The sequence below is a fragment of the Muntiacus reevesi genome, chromosome 7 (assembly GCF_963930625.1).
Source record: "Muntiacus reevesi chromosome 7, mMunRee1.1, whole genome shotgun sequence".
Taxonomy (NCBI): Eukaryota; Metazoa; Chordata; class Mammalia; order Artiodactyla; family Cervidae; genus Muntiacus; species Muntiacus reevesi.
The window spans coordinates 54,168,987-54,181,631 of record NC_089255.1 but is presented as its reverse complement, the minus strand read 5'-3'; the positions used below and the strand labels follow the sequence as shown (position 1 = coordinate 54,181,631).

General features: G+C 35.3%; 1 protein-coding gene across 2 annotated transcripts in view; it reads left to right on the top strand.

Moving 5' to 3' along the window:
* Nucleotides 1-12,645, top strand: part of UNC13C (unc-13 homolog C) — a 621,734-nt gene that overhangs the window by 143,689 nt on the left and 465,400 nt on the right. For both annotated transcript variants that reach the window (XM_065940669.1, XM_065940670.1), the window contains exons 2-3: nucleotides 3,210-3,232; nucleotides 3,809-3,873. In XM_065940669.1, the coding sequence (XP_065796741.1) occupies nucleotides 3,210-3,232; nucleotides 3,809-3,873 (88 nt within the window). The remainder of the gene's footprint in view (nucleotides 1-3,209; nucleotides 3,233-3,808; nucleotides 3,874-12,645) is intronic.

The window sequence follows — 12,645 nt, the reverse complement described above, 5'->3', positions numbered from 1 at the left end:
TACACCTCCCTAAGCCTGGCGTGCTGTGATTCATGGGGTCTCAAAGAGCTCAGACACGACTGAGCGAATGAACTGAACTGAAGCACCATTTTAGTAACTAGTGTTTTTTATTTCCTTGATAGCAATATGTTCTCTCTTATTCACTAAATTCTTATGTATAAGGGTATATTACTTAGCCATATTGTATGTTTTGGTGGTGGTGGTTGTTGGTGGTTTAGTTGTTAAGTCGTGTCTGACTCTTACAGCCCCATGGACTGTAGCCCACCAGGCTCCTCTGTCCGTGGGATTTTCCAGGCAAGGATACTGGAGTGGATTGCCATTTCCTTCTCCAACTTTACGTTTTACTAATCTTTTATTCTATTTTGCCAGGATGATATTTTAGCTGTTAAAGACTTTAATATGTGTGTAATCCATCCTCATTAATCACCTTTAAAAAAACTTACATGTCAAACAAACAAAAAAAATTACATGTTTTTACTTGTTTGTTAACCTAGTTACACTTAAAATAGGATAATTTCAAGTTACAACAACTTGCCATTAGGTTTTAACTATTAAATCTGTAAATCTGTTAGAAAATAATTCACCCTCCCTATATCAAAAGATGAAATAATAATTTTTTAAAACAAATTTTTAAATATTTCAGTAAAGTGGTATAGCTTATGTAAGGTTGTACATTCTGTGCTCAGCAAATGTTCACTAGACATCTCTTATGTTTCAGGAATGTAATGGGAGTTTAAAAAGTGGATTTCAGATGAAGAAACTGAGAAAAGTTGAGGAGTAGCCAAGGGGAATATGCACTGTATAGTACTTATGTATAAAGATCATGAATCCCTGAAAAGTGATAAGTTTCCAGGAAAGGGGTTATGTTTCAACTGAGTTTTGAAGACTGAGAGGCAGTTAGCTGGATAATGAAAGTGATAACTTGTTTTAGGGGAAAGAAACTGAACATGCAAAGGCTCACACTTAAAAGAGCATGGGATGAAAACTAAATAGCAAAAATTTACTTGTGGCCAAAGTATAGGATGTGAATCAGGACTGGTGAGCCATGAATTTGCAGTAGACAAAGATCTTTTTTTCTCAAGTGGGCAATGGGTGAAATTAGTGGGTTTTTAAAAGAGAATGGAGATAATCGTATTTCCATTTTAGAAAGATTTTAAAGGGGATAAGAAAGGAGTCAAAGTGAACAAAATTGGTTAATTGATAATAAAAATATGTATTCAGTGAAAATATGAATGAACACTGAATGAAACAATGAATGAAAAGTTAGTGAATTACTACAGTTAGCAGCTGAAAATTAATAACTTTTGTAAGATTACCCTTATTCAGTCAAATGATCGATATAGAAGCCAGTTAGAATGGGGGACTATTTCAAAATACTAGATATATGAAATCAGACTTAATATCATTGTTTCCCAAACTAGCTATTGCTAGTTAGTAGGAAATACCATAATGTTGTTATTTGATGTGTTGGTTATTTATTCATTTGCTGTCTATTTGATTAATCATAATAGTTTTCCAGGAAGTTTGGTTTGACTTGTTTTCAGCGTATAATACTATAATTCTGAAAAATAAAAACTTTGTATTTTACCTTCCAACATTTATGTTCTTTATTTCTGTTTTACACTATTGGTTAGGATTTATGGAAATAAATTAAAATATTGTAGTGGACATTTTTGCCTTTTAATAACAGGGATATCCTAATATTTGACACTTAAGTTGATTCTGAAAGACATTTTTCAGCATATGAAACTTAACTCATTCCAGCCTAAGTAGGTTAAAAATTATTTGGAAGGTTTTGAAATTTTATCAAATAATTTGTATGCTCCTACTTAAATGCAGATATGTATTTTATGATCAGTTGATGTCATTTTATAGTAGTCAATGATTTTTAAATCATGCTTTTGAAAAAATCTTCATGGCTATGATATTTTATTCTTCTGATACAGTGCTGAATTTTATTTTCTGTATTTTGTGAAGTATTTAAAATATTTATGGCCATATTGCTCTATTATTTTATATTGTGCCTACTGTGCTTTATATTCAAAGATATAACCATGCGATAGTGTAAAATCTTCAATATTACACAAAAATATTTAGTTATATTAACTGGTTCATATTTCATGGGTCAAGAAAACAAATAATTTCAGATTTTTATCAATAAAAATCATCATTGAATTACATGTCCTTGAGCAAATCGTTCTCTCTCTGGGACTAATCTGTGAAAATAAGGGGTCTGGGATATAAGAACTGTAAGGTTCTTAGAACACCAGTTCTAGCTTTCTGCAAACTTGTATTCACATGGAAATCCCTCTGGCTTTATGCTAAAAAACAGTAACATTGTGTAATTTAGAAATGGGCCATGCTATGATGACCCTTGAAAATTTAGACTTGAGTTTCAAAAAGAAACAAAAAATTTGAAAAATCACAAGTCCATCATTCATCTACTTAGGCCCATGAGCAGTTGAAACTGAGAATTACTGACTTTGTGATTTTGTCCTAAGTTATACTGGAGAACCATGGACCAACCATCCCTCACTGTTTTGTTCAACTTACTTGAAACATTGAATCCAAAGAGCAGCAGATGGGGAGTCAGAAGCCCTGGATTTATATCACTCTGTAATTTGGTGGTTTGGGAATCTTAAGTCATTTAACCCCTTCAGGCATTAGATTTCTTATTTGCAAGGTGAAATATACTTAATCTTTTAATTCTTAAGTTCTGTGATATGAGAAGCAATAAATAATCCCATAATAAAAATTCTTTAATTTGTATAGTCACCTGGGGTTTACTTTCACATATATTGACCTTAATTGATCCTCTTCACAAAGTTTGGAGGCAAAAAGCAAAGTATTAGTGACTTTATTTCAGAGTTAGGTCTAGACTCCAGACCATTTGGTAGTTTGCCCAGTGTTCTTAGCAAGTAGCGGAGTCCCAGCTGGAGCCTAGGCATTCTGACACTTCAACTGTTCTGTTCTTTTAATGACACATTGTCTTTTGTTAAGCTCTGTAATCACCCTTTTATACTTTTCAAGCATTCTGGCACATTTTCCAACTCTTTAAATTGCAGGGACCAGCTATCCTTCTTCCCTTGGGATTCATTTATAATTTTAAACTATATAACATTAACACTTTGTTCATGTATATGTTTAAATGATTTCTTGAAAAGTACTCCATCTAACATTTATTCCTTCTTTTCCTGATTCTCTTTCAGATAGCAGTTCTGTGGATGAAAAGGTTTTAAATCATACTTTTTCTTCCCTCCTGAGGGATCTTGTCTTTTTGTACATGTTTGTTTGTGACATATTAGACCTGTTTTGGTTCTTCGGTTTTAGTTGTGAACTGTGCATGTTATCCCAGCTTTCCATTCATTGGTTGTCCTTTAAGTGTGCCCCAATCTGTTGCTTTTATGAAGAGATAACACCTTGCCAGCTTCGCTTACTATAGCTTACACTTGCCAACCTAGGGGTCTGCTACTGTCAAACGCAGCATCTGTTGTTAAGTCTGGTGAATCATGATCTCTCTGACTGATTCATGATCTTCACTGCACATACCAAGTTTTAAGGGCAAATGGTATTGGAATATGATATTTTCCTTGACTCTGCCAGTGCTTTTGTTTGAATGCTGACAGCTAATTTCAAAACCTCCACCCATAAAAACACAGTAGCTTTGACTTGGAGCTGACCCTGCTTAGCATCTGTCATACTAGGTGTTACGTGTCTAGTGCAGTTGACGCGTGTTCCAAATTCATGTGTACATAGCTATAGGATGCTAAAAGTCTGTTTCTTTTGTTTCTCTCCATTTTCATTTAAGGCTCGGATAGTAAGTGGCAATGATGTGGATGCTTCCAAATTCTCTGCACTACAGGCCTTTGGTGGGTGAGTACATTCATAACCTTCCTAATTCATTCCATTCATCAATGTTTCTTGGCTGTGCTCTCAACATAGGTATTTTGAGTGCAGAATGTTGCATGATGGTATAATTAGCTTGCCTTGCTGTTGCTTTCTTCTTGCAGTAAAATAGTTTTATAGTGCCTTTTAAAAAGTATATAGATTTGTGTATATTTAAGTTTAATTATGAATAAATGTATCTGTATATAAAGAAGAAAATTAAAATCACCTAGCCAGAATAGATCATTCCATAGACAAGACATAACCATATAATTTTAATTACTAGTACAGTTAATACAGTGTTTTGATATGCTTGTTTGCACTTAATGACATCTGCATGAGAATATCTTTCTGTTCAATAAGTCAATCAATGTAATCATTTTCTGCAATTGCATTTGATGGGTGTATAAAAATATTTAAAATACGACCACAAAATAATGTGTTAATTATATTTTCTATGTAAAACACTTAACAAAGATCTACTTTAATGCCCCTAAAGATACAATTTGGCTCATGTGCTGTTAGGCCTTTTCCTGTGTGCTTGCATATACATGCATATATATATCCATATATATATGAATATACATATATATGTTGTATATATTTTTATAGAATAAATAGTTTTGTATATCCCTGTACATTGAACATAAATGCCAACACACGGCCATTCTATAAACAGTAACTTAGTGTTGATTTAATAGTGGGTATCATCATAGTTGTTTCATAAATAATGACTCATTTGTTCTTTACAATGGCTCTTTGAGGTAAGTACTATTTTGACCACCATATATATAGCAGTTAAAAAAAAAAAGGACATTTCTCTTCATACAGCTAGTAAGTAGCAAAGTGAGTATTCAAACCCAGTTAGTTCCAGAGTCTGTGACCTTAATCAGTAATACTGTCCTTCATCTTCAACTTGTGGGTTTCTTTTTCCTTACCTTTTCTTTTTTACTGCTTGAAAACATATTAGTACTTTGGAAAACTTTCCACCTCATTATTTATATGTAATGGAAATTTTTCAAAATATTTGTATAATATTTGTTCATTCTTATATTAATTTTTCCAGAATATTTCTAAGCATCATTATTGTAAATGATACTAGAACAGACGTATAATCAGTTTTCAAAGTGTAGTGTGTGGATCAAAGCTTATGCACAGGATAAATAAATTGTTTTTTAAGTATTGCAATTTGAACACATCTGTGTATAATAGAAATAGAAGCAAAATTTAGATATGTTTTAGGTTGGGGCAAAGAAAGAGTCTCAGTTATGTTTTATAGTATTTTCATTCCTTTAAAATGAATCTTGTTAAGTAACATCCACATACTATTTACTGTAACCCATATGAAAAATTTTGTTTCAATTTTAAAGCTCCAACATAATAAAATCATTTTATTTGGATTTTTCAAATAAGTAAGATATTTGCTATATATACAGACCTTTTGATGCTCTTTAAATACATGAGGAATTGCATTTATATTGGAATATCACAATAATTTAAATCTGTTATGAAAACCAACTGTGGCAAAAGCTCACTACGGATTAGTTATAGAAAAGTCAGGTAGTAAATGGATTATCCTCTCCCCACTAAACCATATATACTTTCTTTAATTACTAAAAAGTGACAGTGTGATACATCAAGTAGAAGTATTTATCTTAGAAAATAAGTTGAATTTCAATTTAATTTTGGAAAAATATTGTATGTCATAGTCTTAGAGGCTTATCTGAGTTTATGATATCACAGTGCTTGCAGTTCCTACCTTCCTGGGGCATTCATCACTTAATAACAACTTGCTTTCCTATCTCATGTCTGAATATGGACTTTCATCATTGTCAGTGCAAAAGAGTTAGTCTACCTAAATGTTTTGTTAAGTGTATGCTGTGTAAATGTCTAGCTGCAATAGTTCATCTTTGCATTTTGATCCTTTCCACATTATTTTTCTAGAAACGTCCTCCTTCATGGACTTAGCAAGGGATTTTGGAATTATGGCGGTATGGGAAAGGGGTGATAATTTTTAGTCATCAGAAAGAGAATTTTTTGTTACCTGAAAATAGATTCCTCCTGAAGAACTTGAAGAATACATTTAAATGCAAATTTTCAGTCAAATTGTCTTCCAGAAATATTTGTTTCTTATTTTACTTTCCCTATTAGTATTTAAATATATATTTTAATAAAGCAAATTGTCACTATAATTCTCAATATTAAAATTTCTATTGTCCTGGGAAACTGAGACTGGAGCTGACTGTGAAAACAGGGAGTCGTTGCTGTTTCAGGACAAGGCTGCTGTATCCTTCACCCTCTGCACTCCTAGTCAGTTCAGAGACAGACCACTGCCATCCTTCCCTCTCACATCTCAAGTGTCAATAACAGTCTATATACAATGAAGTACAATGAATATACAATAACAGTCTGCATACAATGAAGTACAATGAATATACAATAACAGTCTATATACAATGAAGCCAGGTAACGTAGTTAACAATACTGCTAATTTCTGTTCATCTCTCTGTACAGTTCCTGTAAGTGTTGCTGGTAAAGACATGCCAACATTTTATTTTTCCTATCTGTCACAGTATAATTCAGACAGGTTCTGGGAGAGGAATTGGGAGAGAGAAAAGATGGACAGAAAAAGAGAGAAGGCTGTAAAGATGGTTGTTTCAGTAAAATCATTTAACATTTTACATTATAGAATTTTTGTGAGTTTGATAGTTTTTGTCATTATGTAAGCTAAGGGTCTTACCAAGCTACAAAAATACGAGACCTATTGGGAGAAAACCATCTCAGATAAAGTGGAGAAACAACAGTGGTAGGCAGGAAATGCCTTGAACCATGATGCAGGTCTGATAACCTGGGAAAAGAGAAGGAGGAAGGAAAACTAGGCATGAGAAGCCTTAAACTGACTGCAGTGAAACTGCGTGAGACTACAGCAAAGTGTCAGTCAGTGGGGAGTCCCAGAGAACAGGCTGGCTATGAGAGGAGTCCCACCCTGAGCATCCGCGGCTGGTCTGTTATGCCCATTCATTGGGTGGCAGCAGCTTGGGGAGAGAGTGACCTGGGTAAATAAATGCTGCAGTTGGTTCTGGAGGTGTGCTAACTGAAGGCTGTCATCCAGCTACTCCTAGAAGATTTCTCTGAGGAATATCTGAGTGATATGTGCCTGTGGCTGCCTGGCATCTGATAATTTGACATTATTTAAATGTCAGTTTGATGCCACTTCTTTAATCAGTGACAGTGAATGAAGGCACGTAAGTACCTTCATGAATCACTTTCTGAGTTAGATTGCCACTCCCTTGGGGCTTTAATTGCATTTACTTAAGTTCACTTTTCCCTGGATGTTTGTAGCCAGTTTTATTTTTAATTTTTTTTTTGAAGTTTAGTTGATTTACAATGTGTGTGTTTCAGGTGTACAACAAAGTGAATCAGTTATGCACATAGTAGTTGTATTTATTGTATACTGGGGAGCATTTCAAGGCCTTTCTCTTTACTTTTTCCTTCCTAGTCTAGAGGTACCAGTTGTGTCGCCACTAAAATTCAGGAAAGTCTACAAAACAGTGATGGGGTAGCAGGAAAAACACATGTAGTTTGAGAGAAGAGAGACTCATAATTTTTGTTTCCTTCTTTCTTCAGTCACCAAACTTTATCATGGTAGTTCTCATGGAAATAAATTCTCTGAATCTATGTTAAGAAAGATTTATATTCTGCCTGTGTTTCTGAGCTATGCTATAGCCACTCTCCTTAACCCCAGGAAACTGGTGATTGCTTTCTAACCACTACTAGGATTATTGAACCTGTTAGAAAAGAGGTGATGTTGAAAGAGGTAAGAAAAAGAGAAAATGGAGATATACTATTGAAGAACAGTATCTTTTCTATATGACAAATAGAAAAAGATTAGCTTCTGTGTTGACCTCCCTTTCAAACAGATAAAATTGCTTTAAAAAAATATGAAATAAGTGCCGAGATTTCCAAGGTTCAATTATTACCATGAACAAATAACTTAGTGAATGTGAGCAAGTCAATCATTAGTCAGAATTCTGAACAGTTCCTTTGTATTTAAGTTTACCTTGATTAAAGTCGTGATTTTTATTGTAGTTGTTACACCGGACACAAACTAGGTTGTACAATATATGGATATAACAGGTTTAATATACTGTTTCATATTTGTCATAGTTCTCAGATTGCTTTTATATTCTCTGTAAAGTTTAGGATCCTATATTCTGTCCTAATGCCTTCTTCCCCACTGCTAGTCTTGACCTCCCTGTTTTGTGTGGCATGAAATCAGTCACTTAACGCAGAAGCTAAGATTGTTCTTACTCTTAAGGAGCTCTTAACCCATCTTGTCTCATAGTTACCCTGGTAACTGAGAACTTTTTTTTTTTTCTATCTAGCCCATAAATTAATTTCTTCTGTGCCCCCTCAGGTAATTTCCTTTCTTCTAAAGGAAAAGGCCAGAAATTCTCCAAAGTCTAGACAACAGTTCTTTCCACTGCTATAAACCCTTTGCTAGGTCAGTGGTTCATCATGCATAAATACCCTTGCATACTCTCAGCCAGGTTTGCCAGGTACAAAGCAGTAAATGACAGCCCTCACATAACTTTGCTTCACTCACAATAGCAAATCACTTTTTGGGACAAAATAGAAGCCTTTTTCTTTCACTTTCCAGTTATTTGTTTTCATGGAAGAACTCCATTTCCTCCCAGGGGATTTGGTAGAGGAGGGCATTATAGATTTAGGGAGAACTGAGTTAAGATTCAGTTCAGTTCAGTTCAGTCGCTCAGTCGTGTCCGACTCTTTGTGACCCCATGAATTGCAGCATGCCAGGCCTCCTATCCATCACCAACTCCCGGAGTTTACCCAAACTCATGTCCATTGAGTCAGTGACGCCATCCAACCATCTCATCCTCTGTCGTCCCCTTCTCCTCCTACCCCCAATCCCTCCCAGCATCAGGGTCTTTTCCAGTGAGTCAACTCTTCGCATGAGGTGGTCAAAGTATTGGAGTTTCAGCTTCAGCGTCAGTCCTTCCAATGAGCACCTAGGGCTGATCTCCTTTAGGATGGACTGGTTGGAACTCCTTGCAGCCCAAGGGACTCTCCAGAGTTCTCTCCAACACACAGTTCAGAAGGGGGCTGTTCGTTGTTACGTGGATCATCAGATGCGAACAGATCTGCTTTCGTAATTCAGAGTTGTACAGCAATTCAATCACCATGCCTGTACCTTTTTCAACTTAGATTGCCATCAGCCTCGTTTTAGTTTTCAATGCATTTTATCTAGGCAATTACAAGCTTATCTTCTGACTGATCTTCCTGCATCAACTTATTCTTCTACATTAATTCCAGTCTGTATGTATGTGGTTAAAGGCTAATCTTCTTAAAGTGAAAGTGGCTCAGTCATGTCCAACTCTTTGTGACCCCATGGACTGGTTAGTCCATGGAATTCTTCAGGCCAGAATACTGGAGTGGGTAGCCTTCCCCTTCTCCAGGGGATCTTCCCAACCCAGGGATCAAGCCCAGGTCTCCTGCATTGCAAGTGGATTCTTTACCAGCTGAGTCACAAGGGAAGCCCATCTCCTTAAAGCACAGTCCTTTTCTACTGAAATATGTCTAATGGGTCCTCATTTCCACAATATAAAGTATGGCTATTTGTACATGGCTTTGAATGTCCTTCCTGATTTCTGTTTCTCTCTTCTTACAACAAAGTAGTATTACTCCCTTTTCTATGTTCTTAATGTCATTCCTATGGCATATATTAATTTCTTAAGTTACATAACCTTCACAAGATTCATATCCTTGACTACTTGACTTTAAGCTCTCTAAAGGCACAGAGTCAGTCTTTTGTTATTTGGGTTTCCTTTTATAAAGTTTATGATAGTGTCTTGCCCATTTAGGATCTCATTCATAAGTTGATTTTGGTTTAGAATGACAGTCTCTTAGATCATTGGTTAGAATTACTTTTTAAGAGACTTGGGTCTATCATATTTTAAGAAAAAAGTATTCTTGAAATAACTGTGGATTGAGGAGGAGACACATATGAGAAGTACTGAGTTTTAAAAGAAACTTAAACATCTCTCAAACTCAGTGTTACTAAGCTCTTAACAGAAAAAAAAAAAAATCACCAGGCAATTTTTCTCATAGAAAATATAACCCCAGTTGATTAGGACGACACTTTGCTTTGGATTATGAATCTTCTTTTCTATTTTGGAGTAATGTTTAAAGATTCTGCTGAGAAAATTTATAAAATATTACTCTAATTATGCTAAGATAAATTTTATCCCTTCTATCAGAAAACCTCACCACTTTAGAACACTCTAGATATAAATTCACACTGTATTAAAGATTTCCTCTAGTAAACTCCATACTTGCAGGAGAATTTTTATGATTAATCATTGAATGATCTTTTTCACCTTGTTCTTTATAAAAGTAATAAACAGAGTCATCTTGCTTAATCCATTATAGAATGAATGAAACCTGGCATCTCATAACTAATGTCAGACGTAGTTATGCCACTGCATAGTGATATCAGCTTGAAAATAATCCCATGTGAGATTGGGGTCCTCTAGTGCTCAGCACTCCGCCTGCAGTCCTCTTGCCAAGAAGACACATTATATTTTATAACCAAGATCTAGCCTAAACAGAGAACCTCTTAGCTAGGAAAGCTGACATCAGTAAGGCCATCAACTTTCTAAAACTCATTTATCAAAAAATTATTACTAAGCCATTAGTTTCCTGTGGCAAAAACAAAGCAAAACAAAAAACACCAAAAAACCCCCTGCCTATCTAACTTTGGCCTACAGCCAGCTATGAGTTTCCTAGTTCATGTTGAGCTGAAATGCTTCATTAGACTCGTAAGTTCCTCAATATCTCTAATGAGAAAATCTTAATTATTAGAGAGTCCATTTTTATGTTCACCACAAAGCCCAGCCACTAGGCTGACTCCTTCAATGTATGGAAAACCACCAGGTTTTCCTACAAAACTACAAAATACCAGGACCACATTCTTAGACTCTGTTAATAGGAAATATATGTTAACATAACATCTGTGGAAGGAAGATTTGTTATTGACTGCAGTCTGAACCAGATTTCTAGACACCGTAGTTTTCTTGGAGTAAATTATAAATAATTTCTTTAGGTGTATTTTTTCCTACTTAGATGTTGGCAAATAGTTCATAGAACTCATTCAAAGGATTAAGAAAATGAAATTGTTACCTCATTACTACTAGCTTATAGTTCACAAAGATAGAGATTGACACCTTTTTCTTCTTCTGGCCTAGTTTGTAGCTTAACATTTTTTCTGACTCAGTAGTAAACTACAAATGCAGAAGGACACTCAATGCAGGGATACTGTGTAAGCCTCTCAAATTTGGTAATGATTTTAATGAAAAGATTCCTCCATCCACAAAAGACCTGATGTCTACTCTAAATGAGAACATTTTCTGTGCTGATAAAGCAGTGCATAGAGTATTCCTTAGCCAGATTATACTTGTATTATTAAATTGTTCATAAGAATATGCACCTTCAGGATCATCCTGGGTTGCAGGATTTTATTCATCATATAACTTTCTCTATGGCTTAAAGGGTAAAAAATTCGCCTGCAATGCAGGAGACACAGGAGACATGGGTTCAATCCCTGGGTCAGGAAGATACCCTGGAGGAGGAAATGACAACCCACTCAAGTATTCTTGCCTGGGGAATCCCATGGATAGAGGAGCCTGCTGGTCTGCAATCCATGGGGTCTCAAAGAATCGGACACAACTGAGCAATAATATCATCACATAAAGGCCGCTCTTGTTTTTAAGAAAGATAGGTTTCAATTTCTGATTGAGAATATGCTTATGATCCTTCATCCATATCAGCCCTGGATGCAGCCCTTCATTCAAGGGAAAGAAACCACAACCACTACCAACTCTGAAACTTTGCTTTCCATAATTGTTTCACACAGCACTGGTTGGCTCCTCAGAAAGGGCCTGCTTTCCCTTTTAACTGTCAGTGACTGCCAGTCAAAAACATACCTAACAAGAAGTCTGTCTTTCCCTAGTTTCTGAAAGCCCAATCCCAGCTCACTGTACTTGAAATGGTTTTTAAATAAATCCCAGATAATGCACTTTCCAAAGACTAGCTTTTGGTAAAGCCACCTCAGCTTTAGGGATTGAAGTTGCAATCTACACCCTCTAGCCCCTGAGGCCATATCTTTTCTCACCTTTGTGATTCCCATTCAGAAATGCTTTCCTTCTTCCAGGCTCCTCATCTGAAAACCAAAATATCTTTCAAGCTGGTACTTGCCATCCTCTGTTCTAACCTCAAGTATTGTAGGAGGATCCACCTCATTAATGTAGCAGTTCCTAGAGATAATCTAGCCTCAGAAAAAGAAATTCCTAGTTAAGAAACCTTGGGAGAGCATATTTGTTGGAGAAAAAAATTGCTATGTAGAAGCATATTTTTCTAAAGCTTGATTTGTATTTAATTTGCTTATTGAACATCTGTGTATTACTGTGCATTTTCAGTTCTTTAAAACAGATCTTTTGAGTTAAGTCTCTGGCTTGGCTTAAATTCATTAGAAAATCAATGAATCTTTAAAGATACACTAAATAGAATCAAGTTTAATGTTCGAATGCCTTCCAGTTATTTTATGTATTCGAAAAGCAACAAATTAAAATCACTGATAATCCTTTATGAGTATAGTAATTGGGTAGTCAGTTTTAAAACAGTGCTCGTTCAGTAACTATGGAAAATATCATCTGTTACATTGAGCAGAAAAAAGGCTTGTGT